This window comes from Macroventuria anomochaeta (genome assembly GCF_010093625.1).
Source record: "Macroventuria anomochaeta strain CBS 525.71 unplaced genomic scaffold BU25scaffold_21, whole genome shotgun sequence".
Taxonomy (NCBI): Eukaryota; Fungi; Ascomycota; class Dothideomycetes; order Pleosporales; family Didymellaceae; genus Macroventuria; species Macroventuria anomochaeta.
The window spans coordinates 403,734-424,641 of record NW_022985382.1 but is presented as its reverse complement, the minus strand read 5'-3'; the positions used below and the strand labels follow the sequence as shown (position 1 = coordinate 424,641).

At 51.9% G+C, this 20,908-nt stretch overlaps 7 protein-coding genes across 7 annotated transcripts; 6 read left to right on the top strand and 1 right to left on the bottom strand.

Moving 5' to 3' along the window:
* The first annotated feature begins 1,555 nt into the window (after positions 1-1,555).
* On the top strand, positions 1,556-2,453 carry BU25DRAFT_411840 (uncharacterized protein). The gene has a single exon (XM_033706651.1). It carries the CDS (start codon positions 2,045-2,047, stop codon positions 2,297-2,299), a length of 255 nt encoding a protein of 84 aa, XP_033560637.1. The 5' UTR covers positions 1,556-2,044; the 3' UTR covers positions 2,300-2,453.
* A 716-nt stretch (positions 2,454-3,169) lies between these two features.
* Positions 3,170-5,513, top strand: BU25DRAFT_432227 (uncharacterized protein; the record flags this gene model as incomplete). The annotated part of the gene is made up of 4 exons (XM_033708706.1): positions 3,170-3,535; positions 3,586-3,613; positions 3,667-4,361; positions 4,413-5,513. 4 exons carry the CDS (start codon positions 3,170-3,172, stop codon positions 5,511-5,513), a joined length of 2,190 nt encoding a protein of 729 aa, XP_033560636.1.
* Positions 5,514-6,562: 1,049 nt separating this feature from the next.
* Positions 6,563-8,033, top strand: BU25DRAFT_411837 (uncharacterized protein). Its single transcript, XM_033706650.1, has 5 exons — positions 6,563-6,681; positions 6,758-6,830; positions 6,930-7,610; positions 7,678-7,809; positions 7,894-8,033. The coding sequence occupies exons 1-5, from the start codon at positions 6,638-6,640 to the stop codon at positions 7,915-7,917; spliced, it is 954 nt and encodes a 317-aa protein (XP_033560635.1). The 5' UTR covers positions 6,563-6,637; the 3' UTR covers positions 7,918-8,033.
* Positions 8,034-8,131: 98 nt separating this feature from the next.
* Positions 8,132-9,373, bottom strand: BU25DRAFT_411836 (uncharacterized protein). The gene has a single exon (XM_033706649.1). It carries the CDS (start codon positions 8,891-8,893, stop codon positions 8,288-8,290), a length of 606 nt encoding a protein of 201 aa, XP_033560634.1. The 5' UTR covers positions 8,894-9,373; the 3' UTR covers positions 8,132-8,287.
* A 369-nt stretch (positions 9,374-9,742) lies between these two features.
* On the top strand, positions 9,743-11,066 carry BU25DRAFT_472152 (histidinol phosphate phosphatase H; the record flags this gene model as incomplete). Its single annotated transcript, XM_033710839.1, has 2 exons — positions 9,743-9,902; positions 9,956-11,066. 2 exons carry the CDS (start codon positions 9,743-9,745, stop codon positions 10,720-10,722), a joined length of 927 nt encoding a protein of 308 aa, XP_033560633.1. The 3' UTR covers positions 10,723-11,066.
* Positions 11,067-12,465: 1,399 nt separating this feature from the next.
* Positions 12,466-13,866, top strand: BU25DRAFT_98550 (peptidyl-prolyl cis-trans isomerase). The gene is made up of 6 exons (XM_033712300.1): positions 12,466-12,810; positions 12,858-12,900; positions 12,959-13,023; positions 13,117-13,216; positions 13,276-13,296; positions 13,461-13,866. The coding sequence occupies exons 1-6, from the start codon at positions 12,726-12,728 to the stop codon at positions 13,501-13,503; spliced, it is 357 nt and encodes a 118-aa protein (XP_033560632.1). The 5' UTR covers positions 12,466-12,725; the 3' UTR covers positions 13,504-13,866.
* Positions 13,867-18,537: 4,671 nt separating this feature from the next.
* Positions 18,538-19,452, top strand: BU25DRAFT_343657 (uncharacterized protein; the record flags this gene model as incomplete). The annotated part of the gene is made up of 1 exon (XM_033702965.1): positions 18,538-19,452. One exon carries the CDS (start codon positions 18,538-18,540, stop codon positions 19,450-19,452), a length of 915 nt encoding a protein of 304 aa, XP_033560631.1.
* Between the last annotated feature and the right edge of the window lie 1,456 nt (positions 19,453-20,908).

Below are 20,908 nucleotides of genomic sequence, written 5' to 3'. Positions count from 1 at the left end.
ACAATGCCTCAGTTGATCTGTCTTGTTATGCTCCCGCAGACTTGGGGTTTGGCTGCTGCTGCGACCAGCTTTCCCTTCTGCAACATGAGAGGGAGGCTTGGCTAGTATGTGGAGACTACCAAGCGGTCGTTACTCGAATCGAGAAACTAGTAGCTAGCCATACGATACCTGAATAACATGATTCGAATCGAATGTTGAGTTTGCGCTTAGCTCTTGAGCAAGCGAGTGGTTCGCTGAGACGAGGAGACATTGTTCCATTGCAGATCCAAGGCTTCAGGGTGGTTTGGCGTAGCGACTCATAGCAGCCACGACTGAGATTGCGGTTCATCGATGTTTGTTAGGTTTAGGCCAAGTTGATGCAGTATGTGAGCATTGCGCACGGACGAGTTGATCGAATTTGTGGACACAGTGCAAACTCCGTAGAAGGACAGGCCTTACGTGTGAAGGTTGAACAATGCTCTGCAGTCTAGCATACAAATAGAACTTGACAACGATCGTCAGTCGTCCGAGAAGGATACACGGGGTTGGAGAGGCGAAGCGCAATTTCGGATGTACTTTGTACTCTGTTTGGAGCCCGTTCGAGGCATTGCTAGTCTGGCAGAGGAGCCATATCTGACTTTGTCGCTTGTTGAATGGCAAGCCTCCTCCATAGAGCTGCCTGATGAACAGGCTGTCAGGGTCATAGCTGTTGTCCTGTGGCTTGCGGCTCCTGCCGAGCGTTTCATGCACTGACGATAATTGACAATAAACTCAATTTGATGTCAGCCATCAACTTCCATGTCGTGACGCAGGTGCACACGGGTGGCAGCACCAAACGGAGAGCCACATGTGTTTTCATGTGCAATGAGCAGGCATGATCCTGAGTCAGACACGTGGACGCCGGTGTCCCGGCATCTGCGGCATGCATGTCTAGGGGTGTTGCTGGCCAAGGCAGGAACTCAACGATACGTTGATATGTCGTGCCTTTGGGTGCTGGCATTGGGTGCTCGCACACACACACACAAGCAAGCCACTGAGTTTCGCAATGACGCTCGACGAGAATCTCGACGTTCAAAGTTTCGTCAGACATGGCACAGCAGTTCCTGCTTTAGTCAGTCAATGCTCAAAGATGGCGTGTCTTGAGTTGATAGCCTACACTTCCTTTCTTCGGCGACGTCAACTCGACGTCGAATTAGAGAATTCTGCAATGCTGATCTGCTAAAACTTGAAGAAGTTGGGTTCGATCATGAAAGCATGACGTCTGGAAGGTGCACGGCCGTCTCTGAGGTGCCCACTCAATGATTGCCGAAAATAAACGGTGCATTTTGTGATGGACTAGGGACGCACGGCATCTGTAAAACAGCTGAAAGATGGTAAGTTTCGCCCTGTTCCACAATACACAAGACGTACTGTGATATCCACTTATGACACGTACTGCATAAGGCCCTTCACATCGACCAAGCGCAAGAGAATTCCTGGCGTTGCATATCATTGCCAGGCTTGCACATTCTTGCTGCATGCTGACAATTCGCAGGCTTACCGCTCGAAGATCACGAACGATAGGCTGGTCACTACGCCGCTCACGAAACAGTAGACTTGCCACTCAGATTCGCGCTAGTGTGAACGGAGAGAGACCAGACAGCCTCAAGTCATGCGACTCAGAATTCTTGCACCAATCTTTCAGTCTGAAGCCATCGACAATCTCACTAACGGATGGTCATGGCGCCTGTCAAGTCTTGGACGGACGCAAGTCACCCATACCATAGACCGTTCTGGTGGAAACTGGGCCCGGGCGCCAGGCAGGAAACGGAGGTTAAGATAGCGCATGTTGTTCTCGAAAGCACCGCGGCTGGAGATGGGTGCAGATTGCTGTGGTCCATCCAGCTAGCCATCTTTGGCGATGTGCTATCAGTAGAGTGATGAGGCTCGAGGGTTGGCCTTCGAGAACTGCCACCGGACAAATGCACTGCATTATGCATCGGGTCATGCTCCAGTTTGGATCAGCAAGTAATGAGAATGGATCCCCTGCTCTATACTCGACGAAGACCCCACGTAGTGTTCAGTAATGGAGGACACGGCTGCCTCGAGTACGAATCGTGACTGCCGCAGAAAGCTTCGTTCTCACAGCGCCCGTCACTGGTCTGCGACGGTCTGCGTCAAAGAACAAGCTTTAAAAAGATGCCCCACACTCCCTCACTTACCACTTGGTGAAAAATCGGAGCCGACATGCATCATCTCCGGTGTTGCAGTCATCTTCTGGGTGCACTGGGACCACCCGCCCGCTGCAAAGTCGATCAAAATCCACAATGCCGATGGGTGATGAGTCGCAAACCTGACAGCTCGGTGTCGAAGGAGCCTGGAGTCAACGTGCTGCTGGAAAGCCACCTGGCCATGTGCGGTCCAGAAGTCGTGCTGTGCCTCAACGTCCTTCGTTGATAGGATTGCCGTCGCCGTGGAGCACACGCAGGGATATGGAGAACGCCAAGGTCTAGGACCGTGGAGTGCATGTTGCGTTGAGAACCTCCAAGGGTGCGCGGAAGACGGAAAGGGCACGGTTCATAGCGCCTGCCCGGGGGGTGGACGAACAGCTCACTCCCAGCAGCTGCTTTTTCCTTTTTCTGCACCCCAGCCAGGCCTGCAGATGTCTGATGAGCACTCCAGCTGTACGTTCCTGGCATCGAGCAGAACTGCTCGTCCTAACGTGCCGTATAGCTCAGAGCTCTTGCCACGGGCTAGCCCAAACACAACAGCGAAGCTCTATCTGCGGCTGCTGTACTCCTCTGCCCAACATCGCCCCGTTTCAGACTGGCACCTTGTCTGCCTTCATCGTCAGTAGTTGTGGTGCGCCGTTAACCACCTTGCTCCGTGGGAGTGTCAAGAGTCAATCGCGCATTTTAAAGCCGCTTGGTGGTTGGTGCTAGCTAGGGCCTAAGCATCGCGCAGGAACCAGCCTGCATCCGCCTAAAAGCTCACTGCGCCTCTGGATCAGGCACATGTATTGTCAAGCACATCTGCACCGACTTCCACTCCATCAATTCCGGGACCCTGCCGTAAAGTCGTTGTCAAAAGAGAGGCGATCGCCTGCGTACCCCTGCATCTGGAACCCGAATGACGTTGATCACATATCGGGCCTTCCGTCACCAGCAACTACCTCTCCAACACCACACTTTTCAATCACTGTACGCCGGAGATGTCTGGATACTATCCTCCAGGCAACAATGTGCCGTTCCAGTACTACAACACCGATCCAAATGCAGTTCCTGCTTCCAACACGCGTAATGGTGCCCCGCTGCCAAGGATGATAGATCCATCCTACAACGGAGCTCTAGGAATACCAGAAAACCCATTTCAACCTGGGATAGCCGGACCGTTCGTGCAGTACACGGAACCTCACATGCAGTCGAAGTATGGCGAAACGTACGAGGACATCTCTGGACCATTGGGATCAGCGCAAGGCGGAAATGCTCGTGTAAGGCGGCGAGCATTGCCTGGCGAGCAAGTGAAGCATCGCAGGACGAGAAGCGGTTGTTTCACATGCAGGCAGAGAAGAGTCAAGGTGAATGCGCAACTATGGTCAAATCTGAAACATGGCTGATGTGGCGACAGTGCGACGAAGCTCATCCTATGTGCGACAGTAAGTTCTCTTCAGATTCAATGATTTCACACGTTTGACGTGTTTGAATCCAGGATGCCGAAAGGGTGGTCGCGAGTGCATTTATCCAGACAAAGAGTCCAGCCAAAAACCGATTCGTAGTGGGTCCAAATCGGAGAAGTCCTCCGCGGAAGGAACCTCCTCACCAGAAGACCATGAAGGAGAAGGTGCCGACCATTTGCCTATCATCCACGATGATAATGAAGAGGAGGATGATGACATGGAAGCTAGCTACATGGGAAAGAGCCAGGATCTGCGCGATTCGTCCAACACGCCCGCATCCACGCTTGACCAGAGTACCTCACCGTCCACAGAAGCTTCTTCAACGGTTCCTCCGGCTGTACGGCAGTCCCTTTCTCGGAGAAGCAGTGCACAGGCTACGAAAAATGTGGCAGCAACTCGAAATCCTTCCCATGTGCCCAAAGATGTACAGTTCTATTTGAACTACTTCAAGGAGCACATGACCCACCACCATTATTCCTTGAAGCGCGACTCTCACAACTTTCTTAACGGCGACTTCCTGACTTACGCTATGAAATATGAGCCATTGAAGTATGCAGTGGTGGGGTATGCAGCTTACTTTCATACGATTTCACAGCCAGATGGTCGCATGTCAACGTTCCTCCAATTCTACAACGAGTCGGTCTCGCGCCTTCGGCTGTCCATTACAAAGAACAAGAAACAAGGGCTTGCAACTTTCCTCACCATTCTGCAGCTTGCAAGCATCGAGGCAAGAGCACCTTAGAACTTTGTGCGAGTCAACGCTAACACGTTCTGACAGGAAATGCTCGGTGATTGGGTCAATCTCATGGGCCACCAGAAGGCTGCTTTCGACATGCTCACTCGCTTGTATACACCCAAGACCATTACTCAGTCCGACTTCTTGCTCAAAGTACTATTGTGGTACACTCGCTTCGACTTGTTTGTTGGCCTCCAGTCAGGTGGAGAGGCAGTATTGAGCAGAGATTGGTATGAGGCAGTGCACGAATGCTACGTCACGAAGGTACGCGACAATCCTGAAGATATGGGTTACAAGTACGAAGAGCGCTTTGCATATTCTCGGATCGTAGCCAAGGATTCGAGCGATCTTTTCTCCCGAATGGGAAAAGGTCTCCTTAGCCCCCAGGAATTCATGGAGCAACTTCCAGTAGTGAAGAATAAGGTCGAAGGTTTGGCCAAAAGTATTGGCCCAGAGTTCCAGGATCCTACCCACAAAGTCAAGAGTATTCCTGGACAACCGGGACCCGACGATATTGTCAATGCCTTCGAACCCAACATCATCTACGGTGACGATCTATGGACAACGAACTTTCTAATGCTGGACTTCTGGAGTATTAACTTCATGTACGACATCTCGACGTCTATGGCGTTTAAAAAGCCATTCGAACCGGAACTCACGGCACTCGCGTACAAGGCCGCGCAAATTTTCGAGGCGATGTGCGCATATCCTAAAGCACCGCACGGTGCCATTATCGAAGCGCAAGTCAGTTTCGCCATTAGCACACTATTCCTACCCAAAGACCCAAAGACGATGCAGTGGTGTCGACGAACATTCGCGAAAGTAGAGTCTCTTGGGTATATCTACCCGGATGCCATGCGTAATCGCATGCTGGAAGCTTGGGGTCTCGAGCCTTCTGACTGGTGGCTGCCAAATGATGAAGGGTGCCCGCCTATCATTCGCTCGATCAAGGACTTCATTCGCGAACGATCAACAGCGCCTAAGGACCAAGTTTCTGAGGATCTCAAGGAGATGAGAGGTATCTTTAGCAGTCTGAACATGTCCGACTCCCCAGGATCGGACAACATGACTATCACAAGTAGCGATAGCGCAACAGGAGCAATGGGTGTAGCAGGTCAATTCACTGCGTCGCCCGAATGGTGATCACAGCTTGGAAAAGACAATAAATCTCCGTCTTTCGCATACTTAACCCGACATCTCGACATGTCGCTTTGATCGACAAACAAGGGAGAAGTGGCACTTGAAAGCCTACACGTCAGCCAACGTTATGATACCGACGCACCGTCGAGCCTCCGGACCACGGATATCTACAGCCCCAGCGTTTCCGTCTGAAACGAGCTAATCAACGATGCTCAGCCCTGTTGTGTCTACTTGTCGTCGCAGGATGACTTCCGAGAGGCGTTCTGTAACACGTTGAGCCGCATAGCTAGCACACTCCGCTGCGTGCTGCATCCAAGGCTACACAGCAGCATCTCTGTGGCACAGCCTTGCAACAAACTTGTACCAAATCAGGCAAATCGAGCGAAATAACCCCACCATGTGGTTAGACGTTGATCGTACTGCAGCTACTCCAGCTATTGCGGGATGCTAGTTTCGACGTTCTTTCAGCAGTGATCGAGTCAGGAGTCTCCATCGAGCGGATTTCAGCGCGGCTGCAAGGCGTTCACAGGGCTTAGGGAAAGATTGAAGACTAGGGCATGTACCCACCGTAAGTAACGAAGCACGGACAGGAAGATGATGCCCTTTACAATCCATGCTCGTCGTGAGTGGCAACTCACGAGTGCGATCTCAACAAGCCAGCGAAGAGAGCCCGGCACGGTTGCACATGTTGTGTCTCTATGCGCCCTTCAACAGCCTTCTAAGAAGCTTCAGATGGAATGTGGCCATCTGTCATGCTCCAGGTAACGAGTAAAGACTCCGTATGTTCGGTCATGACAGGCCGGCTGTCAGACCGTGTGATGTAGCTAGACTTGAACACAATGAAGTGACCATGATAGATCGTTGTCAATTCACCATGGAATAGATGGCTTCGAGAAGTGCTCATCTACGAAGCTTTAGCTGGTCTGCTTCGATACTGTGTACCTCATTGTCCAACAGTTCAAGGTTGGCTCCCATTCGGCTAGTGGCATGCAGGGATCATGGCACTAAGGGAAAGCCGCAGGCGCGGAGGGCTCAACGGCACATGCAAGCTCCAAGCAACAGCGACATCACTCGAACAACTCCCACTTGATACCCTTACTTGCTTGCCTTCACACATATACGTCACTATGGATAACCTTGGCAAAATCTCCGCGTTCGGAAAGAGCTTCGGGTACGTTGCTGGCGTCTCTACCTATGTTTTATTACAGCATTGCGCAATCACAGATAGGCTGACACGGTGCCCCTAGTGCTTCTTTTACACCCTTTGCTGCCAGGACACAGCAGTATGTCAAGGAGCAGCTTGGTCAGGCTGAGGACAAGGTGCGACTCCCCCCGAAAGGCGCCTGCAGCAGCTTCCCATGAGCTTGCAGGCCTCCCAGCAACGAAAGCCTGGACTGGTACTGATACACCATATGATAGACCCAGCTTCCTCCGGACTACATTGAGCTCGAGAAGCGCGTCGATGCGCTGAGGAAGGTGCACACGACCATGCTCCAGGTCACCTCGCAGTACTCCAACGAAGCTTACGACTACCCTGCGAACCTCCGCGAATCCTTCAACGATCTCGGCCGCACCGTCTCAGAGAAGGTCAACCTCCTGTCAAGCGCGACTTCTCCCGCAGAGGCTCAGGCAGCCCTCACCGCGCCTCCTTCTGCGAAGCCCCAGCCTAAGACCTTCAGCCATGCTGTTGCCCGCGCAGCCCTGAACAGCTCGCACATGCTCACCGCTGAGCAGTCCGGCTCGAGCGAGGATCCCCTGGCTACTGCCCTCGAGAAGTACGCCATTGCCAGCGAGAAGGTTGGCGAGGCCCGTCTGGCGCAGGACGCCCAGATCCAGAGCAGATTTCTGGCTGGCTGGAGCACGACTCTCAACACCAATATCCAGTTCGCAACACGTGCGCGCAAGCAGGTCGAGAACTCGAGACTGAGTCTGGATGCCACCAAGGCCAACGCTAAGGGTGGTGCTTTCACTCTGCCTGGTCAGGCAGGCCGCAAGGACGGCGGTGAGGATGATCTGAGCGAGGAGGCTCGTGCTAAGATTGAGCAGGCCGAGGATGAATTCGTCGGCCAGACAGAGGAAGCTGTAGGCGTTATGAAGAATGTACGTCTCTCGACTTCTACAACATGCTGGGCTACATCTCTGGGAAATAAGTACTAATCCATTGCAGGTCCTCGACACACCCGAGCCCCTCCGCAACCTCGCCGACCTCATCGCCGCCCAGCTTGAATACCACAAGAAGGCATACGAGATTCTGTCTGAGTTGGCGCCAGTCGTCGACCAGTTGCAAGTCGAACAGGAGGTGCGTAGACATCAGTCCGATGATTTCTAGAGTCATTCATCCCCTTCTCTGTCGCTCTGCACTGTGTCTGATGCTCGTTTTTAGCAAAAGTACCGCAACCCCCACTGATCGGTTCGTTGTATAGGCCAGCTACCGCAAGACACGCGACGAGGCTTGAGATAGCGGTGTTTGATCTCGTTTGGATACTGAAGGGTCATACCATGGGTTCTTGACACGGGTCTGGATCGCCTGTCAGTCGGGCAAACGACGCTTTGGAAGGAGGACAACCTCAGTGCTAACTGGTCACTTCACATCTGGTATGTTTGGGTATTTACGCAAGGGAAAAGAATGCGCTATTGCGGTGTGAATAGTCTAGTTCCAATGGACTCACCACCTCTTCCCTTCAAGCAACATGCACCTGCCTCCAACGGCCAGTGACGCTCACGACTCTTTTAACCATACCTCAACAGCCTACGAACGTGACTCAAACCTGCCCGTCCTACTCAGATACCCCACTCTCATCCCTAAACTGCTTCGCCTGCGTCCTCGCAAACTCCCCAATCCTCCCCTCCTCCTCACCCCTCTCAGGGATAAACTTCCTCATAACATCCCTAACATATTCCTCCGGCACCCCCTTCGTAACCGCATCCCGTATCCCCTGGTTCATGCGGTACACATACTCCTCCCGTGGCTGATTCGGGCTCGTCCGGTTGCGATCAATGTACACCAGCATGTCTCTCGTCTCGGCGGGCGGGGAGCTGGTGTTGGCGCGCTCGGAGGTGCTGCTGGGCCAGAAGTCGCAGGGCAACAGTTCTTTGGTGTAGGCGATGGGGACGCCTTCGTTCCGGTCGAGACGGCGCTCGTCCGAGGGGAGGAGGGAGTAGACGAGCCCGTAGACTTCATCGGAGTAGGTTTGGGAGGTGTTCGTGTTCTCCACGACGTTGGCGTAGCCGCGGTCGTTGATCAGCCAGGTGTAGTGCGGGAGGCGCGCGACGCCAAGGTATTGAGAGGTTGGGCAGCGGATGGACATTTGGTGGAGCCAGAGGTTGGAGCCGTAGCCGAAGTAGGTTGTGGGCGTGGTGAGAGGGGTTTCTGATAGTGACATGTTGGTTATGTCTTGTGGTCCTGGGGTTTGAGATGGCGATTTGGTGGGTTTGGAGCTTGCTGGGTCAGTAAGGGTTGTTGATGTGTGTAGAACGACTTGGTATGCTTTATGAAACTTGAAGTGCGTATAAAGCTTTGAGGTGTGCAGGATGACCTGATGTTAAGGAGAGGTTTGGTACGAAGATGGTTGATGTGTGAAGAACAGGTAGGTCCACGTGTGGTGTTAGACTGATGTATATAGTATGGACAATGGGATGAGATTTCATCCAACGTCCCTACCTTTCTTATGGAATTCGAAATCGTGTGTACAGAGTAGTGAGTCTGTACGAACTGAGTCAGTTGAACATGTTACCACGGTACGATACAGTTGATTGATGATGTTGTGATTTGGTCAGTACAAGGGGGGCGGCTTAGTGTGACTCACTTTAATCAGACCTACAGCTTCTAATGATAGAGTCTAGCTATTGGTATTGATGGTAACGTGAAAAAGATGTATGTTTACCTTCAATGTCGCAATTCGAGTGGTGGAGAAGCACACGGCGCTAGAGCACCAATTGGGGTTGGGTTTTGAGGGTCCAGCTGACATCATCGCTCGGAAAGCTTCTGGCGCGTTTGTGGTGTGAGCCGCGACGCGACAATCTATGCACTTTGGTGTTTGACAGATCCTAGAACGTGAGTATCCTCATAATTATATATATTGATTCTCTTCGTATTGGCTGCTTCCTATCTACTTGCTATTCCGTTGTAATTCGCTTCACAGCTCTACAGTGGATCGAAGAGTCATCAAACCTTGGATTTCATTTCGCCGGTAATCAATTGCAGTGTGCACTGCTAACAATACTGTACACAGATGCCACATTCTCATCATAGCCACTCGGGGCAATTCTGCGGCCATGCGAAGAACAATCTTGAGGAGGTCATCCAGGCTGCAATAGCTAAAGGCTTCCACAGCTTTGCACTGACCGAACACATCCCAAGGGCACTTGTGGACTTCTATCCAGGAGAGGTACGTTTACTCGATGTACATGTGATGATGCGCATACTTAGTCCGGCTGCTAGACAGGTAGTCATACCGAGGAAAGCCTAGTCAAGCTGTTCGACGATTACTACACTGAGGCTGTACGGTTACGAAACGTCTATTCGAACCAGATACAGATCTTGATCGCCTTCGAATCCGAATGGATACGACCGTCATCGCTCGATACCATCCAAGGTATTCTCGACAAGTACACCTTCGACTTCTTCATGGGTTCCATCCACCACACACATACGATTCCGATTGACTTCGACCGCGCGATGTACGAGCAAGCTCGAGAAAAGGCAGGTGGCACGGATGAGAAGCTTTTCGAAGACTACTTCGATGAGCAGTATGACATGCTCCAAGCACTTCGGCCGCCTGTTGTGGGCCACTTCGATCTTATACGCCTCTTGAGCGACCACAAAGATACTGCATTCGAAGGCATGGAGGGGGTATGGAAAAGGATGAAGCGCAACCTGGAGTATATCGCTTCTTATGGCGGGTTGCTGGAGTTCAACTCCGCAGGACTGCGCAAAGGCCTGGCTGAGCCATACCCTTGCTTACCCATTACGAAGATGTTCTTGAGCATAGGAGGTGGTTTCGTGCTTTCTGACGACAGTCATGGTATTGAGCAAATTGGCACCAACTACCCACGTCTCTTGAAATACATTCAGAAGACCGGAGTCGAGAAGATTCATTTCGCTGCGAGAGGTTGTGGAGACCGGATAGATAGCCGCTTCCCCAGTGCAGGCTTCTCTACCATTGCAATGGCCGACCTGGCGGAATTACCGTTTTGGTCGAAATTGCCATAGAAGGTCTTGTGAGCACCGCGACAGGCGCCACAGATCCACTGCCGCTGACCACCGGAACCAATCTCCGCGCAATGGCATTGCAAGAACTTCAACGGCTGTCTCATCAGTGGCTGTAGCATGCATTGCAAGGCTGATAGCTCAACGACGATGCCCATTGCTAAGGAGTCCTCGGATGTTGACTTCCGTATGGGAAATCGAACTCGTGCAGAATTTCAAAGACCTGGCGCTGCAAGCGCTCGCATCAGCGAAGATCGTGATACCAGAACGCATTGTTTGGACTCCGAACCACAGCTCAGGCTCTAAGTGGCATGTTCAGGCTGCGTACCGTGAGCTGATAATTGCAGCGTTACCGAGCAAGCAAGTGAAGTAGCTGCGGTCGGCACTCCGCCATCGATGACGGTGTGGCCTCGCAACATGGCAAAGGCTAGTATTTTTATGCTTGCCGCGAGAAGCACGATAACCAATGCTTCCTCAGGGACGCAACGCCCATTCACGGTTCCTGCGGACCTGGAGCTGGTGCGGAACTCGGGTTGTTACCCGCTCCAAATGTGATTGGCGAAAGAGGCTCGCTTTGAGCGAAGGTTAGGGCCGGGTTCTTGGGTCCACTTACACCGTCCACTTGATGTCGGCCTACTGATAAACCTTCGAACAAAGGTGTCACTGTCCTGAACTAATGAATTCATGATGCAGTACATCCACGAGATGCCGGAGATGAGCGCTTGCACGTTCGGTCCTTCGATATATTACATGCTAGCTTGACCGTTCAAGCTTCCATGATACAACATTGTACTTCTCCGTTCTACGGCGCTAGTGTAACATTCAGTCGTTGCGTGGTAAAGACATTGGCTGTACGACAGCTTCCCTGCGCTATGTCTGAGGTCAAGCGAAGGGAGGAACAGCCAAATGCAATCTTCGTTCGAGGAAGCCCCGAAAGTTAAGCTCACTCAAACGCTAAATTGAGGCACCGTGAAATCGCACGCATTGATACCCATCCAACAGGTTCGGAACTTTGTGGCGCCTGACAGTGCTTCAACTTGATTCGATTTGGCACGGCTACTGACGACAAATGCCCATGTGTCGGCAATTGGCTCCTCTTCGCGGCTTTAGAGTTCAAACGACAGCGCCACAGACCCATTGCGTTGCTGCTGACTTGTCGAACCATCATACCGCAACTTGCAAGCTAGATGTTGTATCACCAGTCTTTGGCACCCCACCGATCCACCCCACCTTGCTTTGCAACGACAGAACATCGCATTCCCGCGCCGCAGCACTTTTCGACCCCTCAAACACCGATAATGGCAACCTGGTGCTAACCGTCTTTAGACAAGACATTGCTTTGACGCCCAATCGAGGCGGGAAGCGAAATCCTCGCCCGGCAAACGCGGGAAAGGAACACATCTGTCGTTCAAGCATGTCAACTGGTGGAGCTCGGATCGCGCGTCAACCAAGATACGTGCATATGATGAGCGGATCCAGGGGCTAGACCTGCTGTCACTTCCGACCTTCGACAGGCCTGATTATCGGGCACAGTTCCCTAAGAAACGGACAGGCCCTAAAAGCGGCTGTGGCTCATCGGCCGCGGCCACGTCTCAGTGTAAGGGTGTGAAACAGGTGCATCGGTGAGGGGCCAAGAATTGTTTGCTACAATGCAGTAAGTCATTTTGTTCTACTACTCTTTTGCTAAACCTAAATCGTTCACGGTTTGAGTAGCAATGATGTCCAAGCTTACCCACAGAGCACACAGAGCCTCCGGATTGTACCTTCCTAAGGCCCCTCCTCGACTACTAAAAGCTGGACCCTGTCATCGTCACTGACGTACTTCTTGGACCCTTCCTTCCTCATCACTAATATATACCTGCACCTTCCTCAGATCTGAGGTAGTCACCAACCCAGCAACAACACCGACTGAACGACCCACTTAGCTCCGCACTGGCCCGCTATCAGCATCATTGGCTGCACATAGGCCTTCACATTCATAACAACGACATTCTTTGCTGTGAACCATGGCTATCAACAAGACGATCATCGACGCAGGAGACAGATCACAACTTGTTAAGAAGTACGATGAGGTCGCAATCGAGTACACAGGTGAAAGATTACTACCAAGTGACAGCACAGTATCTGACAACCTGCAGGGTGGATACTCGATCCAAATAAACCAGACCAGAAGGGCGTCCAGTAAGTTCAATGTTACCTTGCGCCTAAAAGAGGGCTCTCACGCTAAACACACTGTCAGATTCGATACGTCTATCGGGCGCGGTGACACTGTCACAGTAATTGGTGCCGGGCGTCTCCTCAAAGGTGTGTACTTTTGCGACTCTCGCTCATGCCTCGTCCTTTTATAAATGTCTCTGCATAAATTGTGATGGTTACTAATTGACACGGCTTAACTAGGCTGGGACAAAGGTATCCTAGGCGACTATAAGACTGCGGATCCCAGTGAGGAGGTGGGGCCTATGGCACTGAACGAGAAGGCAAGGTTCAAGCTCCCTCCGTAAGTCAAACAGCTATTCACTAGACGCAGTTCTCGGGCATCACTAATGAGCTGAACAGAGAATACGGCTATGGCGTCAAGTGAGTCGATCCTCTCATTCAGACCTTTCCAGGAGATGGCCTCTTCTACGCACCATTCCATACACCAACATGACTTGGCACTGGAAACGTCACACTTCTCTACCAGAAAGCCAAACTCGAGACAGCGGATATTTGAACGCAACAGCTGACCAGACTCCCTCTAGTGGTTTCCCCGGGCAGGTTCCAAAGAATGCGACACTGATCTAGTGCGTTTCCATTTCTTGTTCTTTCGCGGCAACAGTGATGAATTACTTACATCTTCCATTTCACATCGTCATGTTACTCGTTCACCTCGAAAGCCTCTTCAACACTCATCCAGCTGACGATCAATAGCGAGATGGAACTCAAAAGGATAGGTCCACAGAGGGCGCCGTAGCATGTTCGCCTACGTCACCGGTTAAAAGCCGCCTCTAGTCACGAATCCCTTGGAGCTGCCACCACGGTCTCTTCTTCCAGCGATCGCATGCGTCCACCGCAACGTCGTAGGACATATATTCCCGGGTCGGGTGTGGCTGAGAGATCGGTTGATATCAGTTGAGGGCACTTTGAAGATATCGGCTTGGCCTCCTCATGTCAAAGGCTGGGGTTCAGAAGCACTAAGAGCACATTTATCTCGCGGGAGTCAAATCATGGGTTTCTTTTTCTGGAGTTTTGAACATTGCTTGATACCCCGGATATCGCAAAAAGTCAATTGTTACGGTTTGTTTTAGGTTATTCACGAGGTCTATACATCTTGTACTCTCTAATCTTCTGTTTGCATCCTTCCGTTGTACCTAGCCCTGTGTCTTAATGAGAAGCTCTGTTGGGTGCATTCGTGGCATCTCACTGGGCATCTGTAAAGTTTGAACCAAGTAGATAGTACGTCCAAGCCGGCGAACCGGTTCAAAACTCTTGCGCGTTGTCGAAACAGCTAGGCGCATTACTGGAGACACATGTCAATTGAATGTTCGTTGGCGACGCTAGCCTTCCGGATTAGCACGAGCACACCGACATTCACGCCACCCAAACACCCTAGCAAACGTCCCGAACGTCCCGTTCGGCATGCCGAACAGCAACTTAGACAGATCACGACTCGACGACACATTTTTGATGGCGGCAGCAGCGCTTCATGCACAGTTCGGCAATTGTTGGCTTGCGCCACCTTTGCCTGCCGAGTTTAGCACGAGCTGCTAAGTTCCTCTTAACATAGTCCGCCTCGTGGTAAGTCTGGGGCATTCTGTGGACTCAGATTCTGGCCTTTGCTAACCTTAGAGTACTCATTGCATCAAGTATTCGATGAAGTCGAATACTATCCGCTCATAAAATCCCTAACACAGTCAGTCTCCCTTCGTACTTTCAAGATGTTGCTGTTTTCGCAGAACGATGCTGTACCTTGAAGCCGTTGACAAGGTACACAACAACCCCTGCATTGATCCATACATAACCTGACCATCCGCATACAATGCAGGCAACACCACATCCGGGGACTGATATGCAGCAACTGAGGACACGTCAACGACATGGCCTGTCCTGGTGAGCGGTAACTGTACCCTCACTTCTTCACACCGATGACGGGCCGCGGCCGCTCGTCGGGCCGTGGCTGTAGCCGTCTGACTCTTCCGCTGGAAGCGTCCGCGGGTGCGGACTTGGAATGCGGATGTGTGGTCGAGTACAGGAAGATGGCATGATCATGATCGGTGGAGGCGGGCTATAGTGGTGGTTTCGGGCCTGAAGGATTGCAACTGCGTGGCGTGATGTGAGGCCTTGAAACAGCCGCTGAGAGTGAACGTACAAACTCTGAATAGGGTTTGCGGCTCGGATCTAATCGTATGAGAGCCATGGTCATGGGCTTTACGAACCCGGAATTCGGTGGTGTCTCGGTCTGAGGATGAAGTACATGTATGAGTGCTGCGAACCCGTTACACGCTTCATGCAGAGAGGATCGATGCATAGCAGTCTCCATATGTCTGCATGTGGAAACATGCCTCAAGTCAGTCTCGAACGAGCAGGTGCATGCTCAAGAAAATGTGTAATCGATTTTCAGTCGCGATAAACGTCAAGCTTTAATAGGCTTCAAGATCGACGTAAGACGGGGGATAGCGCTCGTGCGTTGAAGACATATGCATCGGATATACCGAGTAAAGTTTAGCAATGCTGCCCAATGTCGATAATGCTCAACCGCTGGCCAATAGGAATTATGCTTTTTCATGCGCGAGAATGCTCCGAGGGGACAAAACATGCTTTCTGGCGCTATTTGCGGCGCCAAGGTGTCACTCATGCCGGTCCGCCGGGTTGAGGCGTAGGTGCTTACGGCCACGTTCCGGGATTCGATGGGATAACTCGGAACACATTCGAGTGTACAGCGACACTGACAAGTAGGTTGGATGACAGATGATCAGCCGAGTTCAGGGATGCTGTTGATCAGATCAAAGCGATCCTCGCGGTCTTTCTACAGTATAAGAGATCTTATCTGCAATAGGTATCCGATATGGTAAGACGACTGGAGTGCGTAAGCCATTGTGTGGTGGAGTGACTCGACGACTCAGCAATAGTGAGAAGTTGTATGCTATAGGCATGCGTCAGTAGCTCATGCTGCCGGTTTCATGGACAACTCAACATCGAATTCAGGGCGTTGCCGTACTTTCGGATCGACACAAACATAAGGCGACTTCACCGATGTGCTCTTGAGCAGCCGAGTGCACTCATTTGCTACATTCTGTTGCATCTTGTGGAGAGCCCATGGCTCATTGTATATTGAGGTGGATCGAACGCATGTTTGAATGCACCGACGAAGAGTTATTTGTGCCAGTACACTGGACTCCTATGCTCTCGAGGCCCGGTGCTGTACGCAAGCTGTCTGTGTCGGTCAGCTTGTGTGAGACATGATTGCGATCAAGATAGGTATTCGACACGGTTCAACGGAAGTAAGCATCCATACAGACAACGATGCTGTGGCGTGCAACAGTCTCGAGTTGGGGGCCTCATGGCAAGGCTGGAGGTATGCGTCATGTCATCCGTAAGGGCAAACAATAGCTGATACCCTGGTCGATTGATGTCTCTAGTTCTAGACCAGAATAGATAGACATGGGTTTCCGGCGTGAGGAATGTATACCTTTGGTTTGGACACCGATCGTGATTCGCAGCAATGTCGTCTCGTGGAGACGCAGTGTCCTTTCTTACACCTGAAGTCGAATGTACAGAGCTAGACGAGCCAGCCACAAACTGCAACGCAAGGGTCAATGGTTACACGTGTGTAGTCCTGAGTAGTCCAAGTCACATTGCACCGAGTCAACGCTTGCTTCGACGTCGGGCATCTTTGATAAGGTTTTTATCGGTGTACTCTCTGTGCTCTTTCTGTCTGCCAGCTCAAAAATGGAATTTGGCCACAGTTTGCTTGCGGTCGGCTGATGCACAAAATGACGCCGCTGCAGATTTGAGCATACAGTTTGACGCAGGGTCTGTTGCTTCTCACAGACCAATTGTTCGAGCGACTGGCCTCCCAAATTAAAGCAGTCGGAAGTTACTTCGCGAGATAATGACAACCCGCAAGCTTCGTGAAGCAGACTCCAAGGCACTCGATAGGCTCTCGTTGTGGTCAGATGCGAAGGCAGTGCGTATGCGCGTGGGAAGGACAACATCTGCTTCGCCATTATGTGGTGACGACGCCCTCGCGACGCGTGGCACGGCAGGTGTTGAACCGCTTAACGAGAGATCGTGTGCGTTGTTCGACTGAATGCTGATAAATCAACTCTGATAGCGACCGAAATTCTGACAATGATGAGTCCAAGAGAGAAGTGCTGGCATAGTCGACCAGACCTGGTCAACGCAGATATGCACACCCCGGGGCAAGGAAGGAGCGCTCTCCACGTGACGCAGTGAGCGAGCCGCCACCACTGGACCCTTCTCTTTGCTCCCCTCAACACAAGCAACTCTGCCGCGCCCAACAAAGCAAAATCTAAATTACGCCTGCGGGCGAGACTGCAGGGCCACAACAGACGACGAGTCGCAACTTCTTGACGCTTGCGCGGCACATGGAAATTTGAGGTGCCACGACATCAACCACACCTCTTGTCGCAGCGCTCAGCTCCACAGTCCAAGCCTGCCATGGCAATCGGAGCGGTTGGCGGGGGAGCAGAATTGTCGACAAGGAAAATGACGCCTGTTCGCAGCACTTTATTGATCTCATCTTGAGTTCATCTTGGCGGACAAAGGAAATTACTTGTGGATATGAGCTCACCGTGAGTGGTCAAAGACAGCGACAGCGCTGCGCCGGCCTGGCGCTTATTGACACGAGCTTTGCTGTTGGCACAACCACGAGGGTCATCACGATGGAGCTGCAAGATGACGGTATTTTCAGCAGAAGACAGGCCTTTACTCATGCTCTTGCATCACCCTGATCGCTATGAACAGCGCAGCAATCGCTCTGCATTTGTGCCGCCAGCCGACGTGGGATGAAAATCAAGTCACGAGACAGAGCCCTTCCAAGGCCTGGCGGCTTGACAAGCGGAATTGCAGACGTTTAAGGCCAACTGCTAGCTCACCAAAGGCTTCATTGGTGATTATTCTCACAAAACATCATGAAGCACACGGAAGGTGTTGTTCGATTCTAGAATTACAGAATCTGATCCCTGGTCCCAACATCTGCCAACCAAACAACTGTTTCGCCGGCATCTCAGGTGGACTTGGACGAATGCGCCCGAGATGTTGCCTCGTTTCAGTTGAAATCTCTGCGACTTCTGGGGACCACAAAAACAAGTTGACTCTGGATCGGTCACATCCTGGTCGTAATTTACTCTGCTTTTGGAGGTTTCCCGACAGCCTCTAGGCTAAATTACAACATGTGCATGGTAAGCGTTCTGCCGATCAGGCACAAGCCGCGTCTGATTGGTATACTCTTTGCTGAGTCTGGCTAAGGTCTTGCCGTTCGGGGGGCTACGCATGCTTTCCCGCGCCTGTTCTCCGGACAAGCCACGACGTTTGGCACCGTCTTGAACAAGCCTACGCTATGAGCGACGACTCGTTCCATGGCGGGTGGGTTCGCGAATGGCCCCGGCTGCATGTGCTAAGATTCAGCCATCTTATTTACTTCGCATCCCCCAGGCGTCCCGAGTCTCCCCTACCGCAACAAGCAGGACTTTGTCAACCCGCATTCTTTTTGCTGAATAACTTCACTCCTTCAGGTGTTCAGCAGTCACTCTCTCGATCGATTATTTTACAAGTCGTCAACTGTCTTTACGAACAATCCGGTCAAATCCAGCGAAAATGCAGCTCATTACTGTCCTTTCCGTCGCGACCTCCATGATCGCTACTGCTACTGCCAACGTCAGGAGCGCAGTCGAGCTTAACTCAGAGTGCAATGCCAGCGAGCCCATGGCTCGTATTCACAACCGTTGCAGCTACGACGTTCACCTTTGGTCCGTTTACAAGGGCGACGGCTGCCCTACTGATGAGATGGTCACCCTGAAGACTGGCGAGACCTACCGGGAGAACTACGCCAACGCCCAGGGTGGATCCGTCGGTGTCTCTATCAAGATCTCTAAGTCCCAGCAGTGCAAGGGCAACGACATCACTCAGCTTGAGTACTTCATCCAGAGGGACTCCCCTGGCTTCAACTTCAACTACCTCGATGTCTCCTACGTTGACTGCCCTTCCGACACTGCCGACTGCCCCACCAGGCAAGAGGGTTACTACCTAGTCGCTGGTGACCAGACTGGCTTTACCAAGGCTTCTTCCGACAACTCCTGGTGCCCGGTCATGTCCTGCAACGACCCTGCCTCTTGCAACAAGATCTCATACGTCCTTGCCGATGACGTCCAGACCAAGACTTGCGATCCCGGCCAGAGCATGGACTTCTACATGTGCGGTGGAGAGGCTCCTGGTGAGAGCGCCAGCAGCGCCAGCAGCGCTGCTCCCAAGTCCTCTGCTGCTCCTTCCACCAAGAAGGCATCTTCCTCCACGGCCCAAGCCACTTCCAGCGCTGCTGCTTCCTCCACTGAGGACAGCTACGAGACCGAGTTCAAAGTCGCCGCCGCTGCTGTCACCCCTGCTCCTGAGGCTGAGCAGGTCAACAACCAGAAGACCAAGACCGAGGTCGTCTACGTTACCGCGTACGAGACCATCAACGCTAAGAGGCACGCTCACGGCCACGGTCGCCGTCACCAGCCCTTCCACGCATAAATCTTGCCATTTTGTCAATTTGTACATGATTGGCATGTTAGGTGTTGGAAGACCGTGTAGTCGCATATTCTTTACCGACAATCCAAATACCTATTTCGCGATATACCCAGGGAGAGAGAGGAGAGGGATGGAATCGATATCATTCCAAGTAATGACGAGGCAGACAGCGTCGCAGGCAATAATATTATTTCATACCAACATCATCGACGCGTACCCTGCCATTGCTTGTGTTTGTTTTCCACTTCCTCCCTGCGACTTCTACTTCGCTCGACAACTCCATTGCGATATAGACATGGATCGGCGTTTCTTTTCTTGGTCACATTCTTATCTCACGATGTCATGACATATACCATCTTGGGGTTCTGGCCCTCACTGGGGTTAGCGGGATTGGTTTCTCCTTTCTTCAATTCTTCAGGAGCATGCCTCCTTCCTCTTCAAGACGGACAAAGGAGATGTCCCAGGCTTGGTGCGTGCCCCTGTAGTCGAAAACAATATAGACTGTCGCTATTACTCAAATTACTTCCTCAATTTGCTCGCCTTGCCGTGCTACCCTGACTCGATTTGTTGTGATGTGAGCCTCTGCAATTTCGCTTATTCGCTTGCGTGAGTTTATTCGCGTCGCACGACGCGTCCTGCGGCCTCACGCTCTCAACTGGACAGAGTTCCGCTCGCTACCCCGTGCGAACAGCTCGGTGTCTTATGAGGACCCCTTTCTTCATGTTCTGTTTCGCGATCTAGGATAAGGTTCGAGACATCCGCAGAGACCTGTCAACAACACCACACCCTCAGACCCGCTCAAAATAAACATTGTGTTTCGACTGTTTATGTTCAACCTCATGCATTCCTCTTTCAACTTATATAGACCGTTGGAGTGGATGAAGATTCAAGCTTTGTGATCGACATGTCCATCAAATTACTGCTGTTTCCTGCTGCAAGAAGCATCCCACCAGCCGTTTCTGCACCCTTCCAAGATCCAGTTCATTGACTTTGCGTAGCCTGTCGCATTGCATGGTACAGTTTTATGCAATTTCCAAAGATCATCATGGTTTTCCAATCATGCCTGAGAACACAGATCTCGGGATGACAGGCGGATTCCGCCCACTACAGTCAAAATGTCCAGAGCCATACGTACCATGGTCGGCCTCACGTGGCTTTCCTCCAAATTCTGGAAGCCAAGAACGACCATCAACCTTCGCACCTCGAAATCGCATCCCGGCAACCTTTCTCGTCTCGCAAAATGCCGGTGCCTTGCAGGCCGTTAGCAGCCACGCGCCGCTTCAACACTCAGACGCAGGCCTTTGCGACAGACTTTTCGCCTTCCTGCAGTAGTTTTGCGTTCTAGAATCCCCACTTCCTTCACCTTCGCGTGCACTTGGCGCGTCCTTGCATGAACAGCTCAACGCCTTCTCCAGTTTTCCACCCACACACGCGTCAAGGAGCCCACAAATGCACCACG

Coding starts and splice junctions, on each gene's coding strand:
- BU25DRAFT_411840 (XM_033706651.1), top strand. CDS start 2,045: ATGGAGGACACGGCTGCCTCGAGTACGAATCGTGACTGCCGCAGAAAG.
- BU25DRAFT_98550 (XM_033712300.1), top strand. CDS start 12,726: ATGGCTATCAACAAGACGATCATCGACGCAGGAGACAGATCACAACTT. Junction 12,811..12,857: donor GGTCGCAATCGAGTACACAG/GTGAAAGATTAC, acceptor GACAACCTGCAG/GGTGGATACTCGATCCAAAT. Junction 13,297..13,460: donor GAATACGGCTATGGCGTCAA/GTGAGTCGATCC, acceptor GACTCCCTCTAG/TGGTTTCCCCGGGCAGGTTC.
- BU25DRAFT_411836 (XM_033706649.1), bottom strand. CDS start 8,893: ATGTCACTATCAGAAACCCCTCTCACCACGCCCACAACCTACTTCGGC.
- BU25DRAFT_411837 (XM_033706650.1), top strand. CDS start 6,638: ATGGATAACCTTGGCAAAATCTCCGCGTTCGGAAAGAGCTTCGG. Junction 6,831..6,929: donor TTGGTCAGGCTGAGGACAAG/GTGCGACTCCCC, acceptor ACCATATGATAG/ACCCAGCTTCCTCCGGACTA. Junction 7,611..7,677: donor CTGTAGGCGTTATGAAGAAT/GTACGTCTCTCG, acceptor AATCCATTGCAG/GTCCTCGACACACCCGAGCC.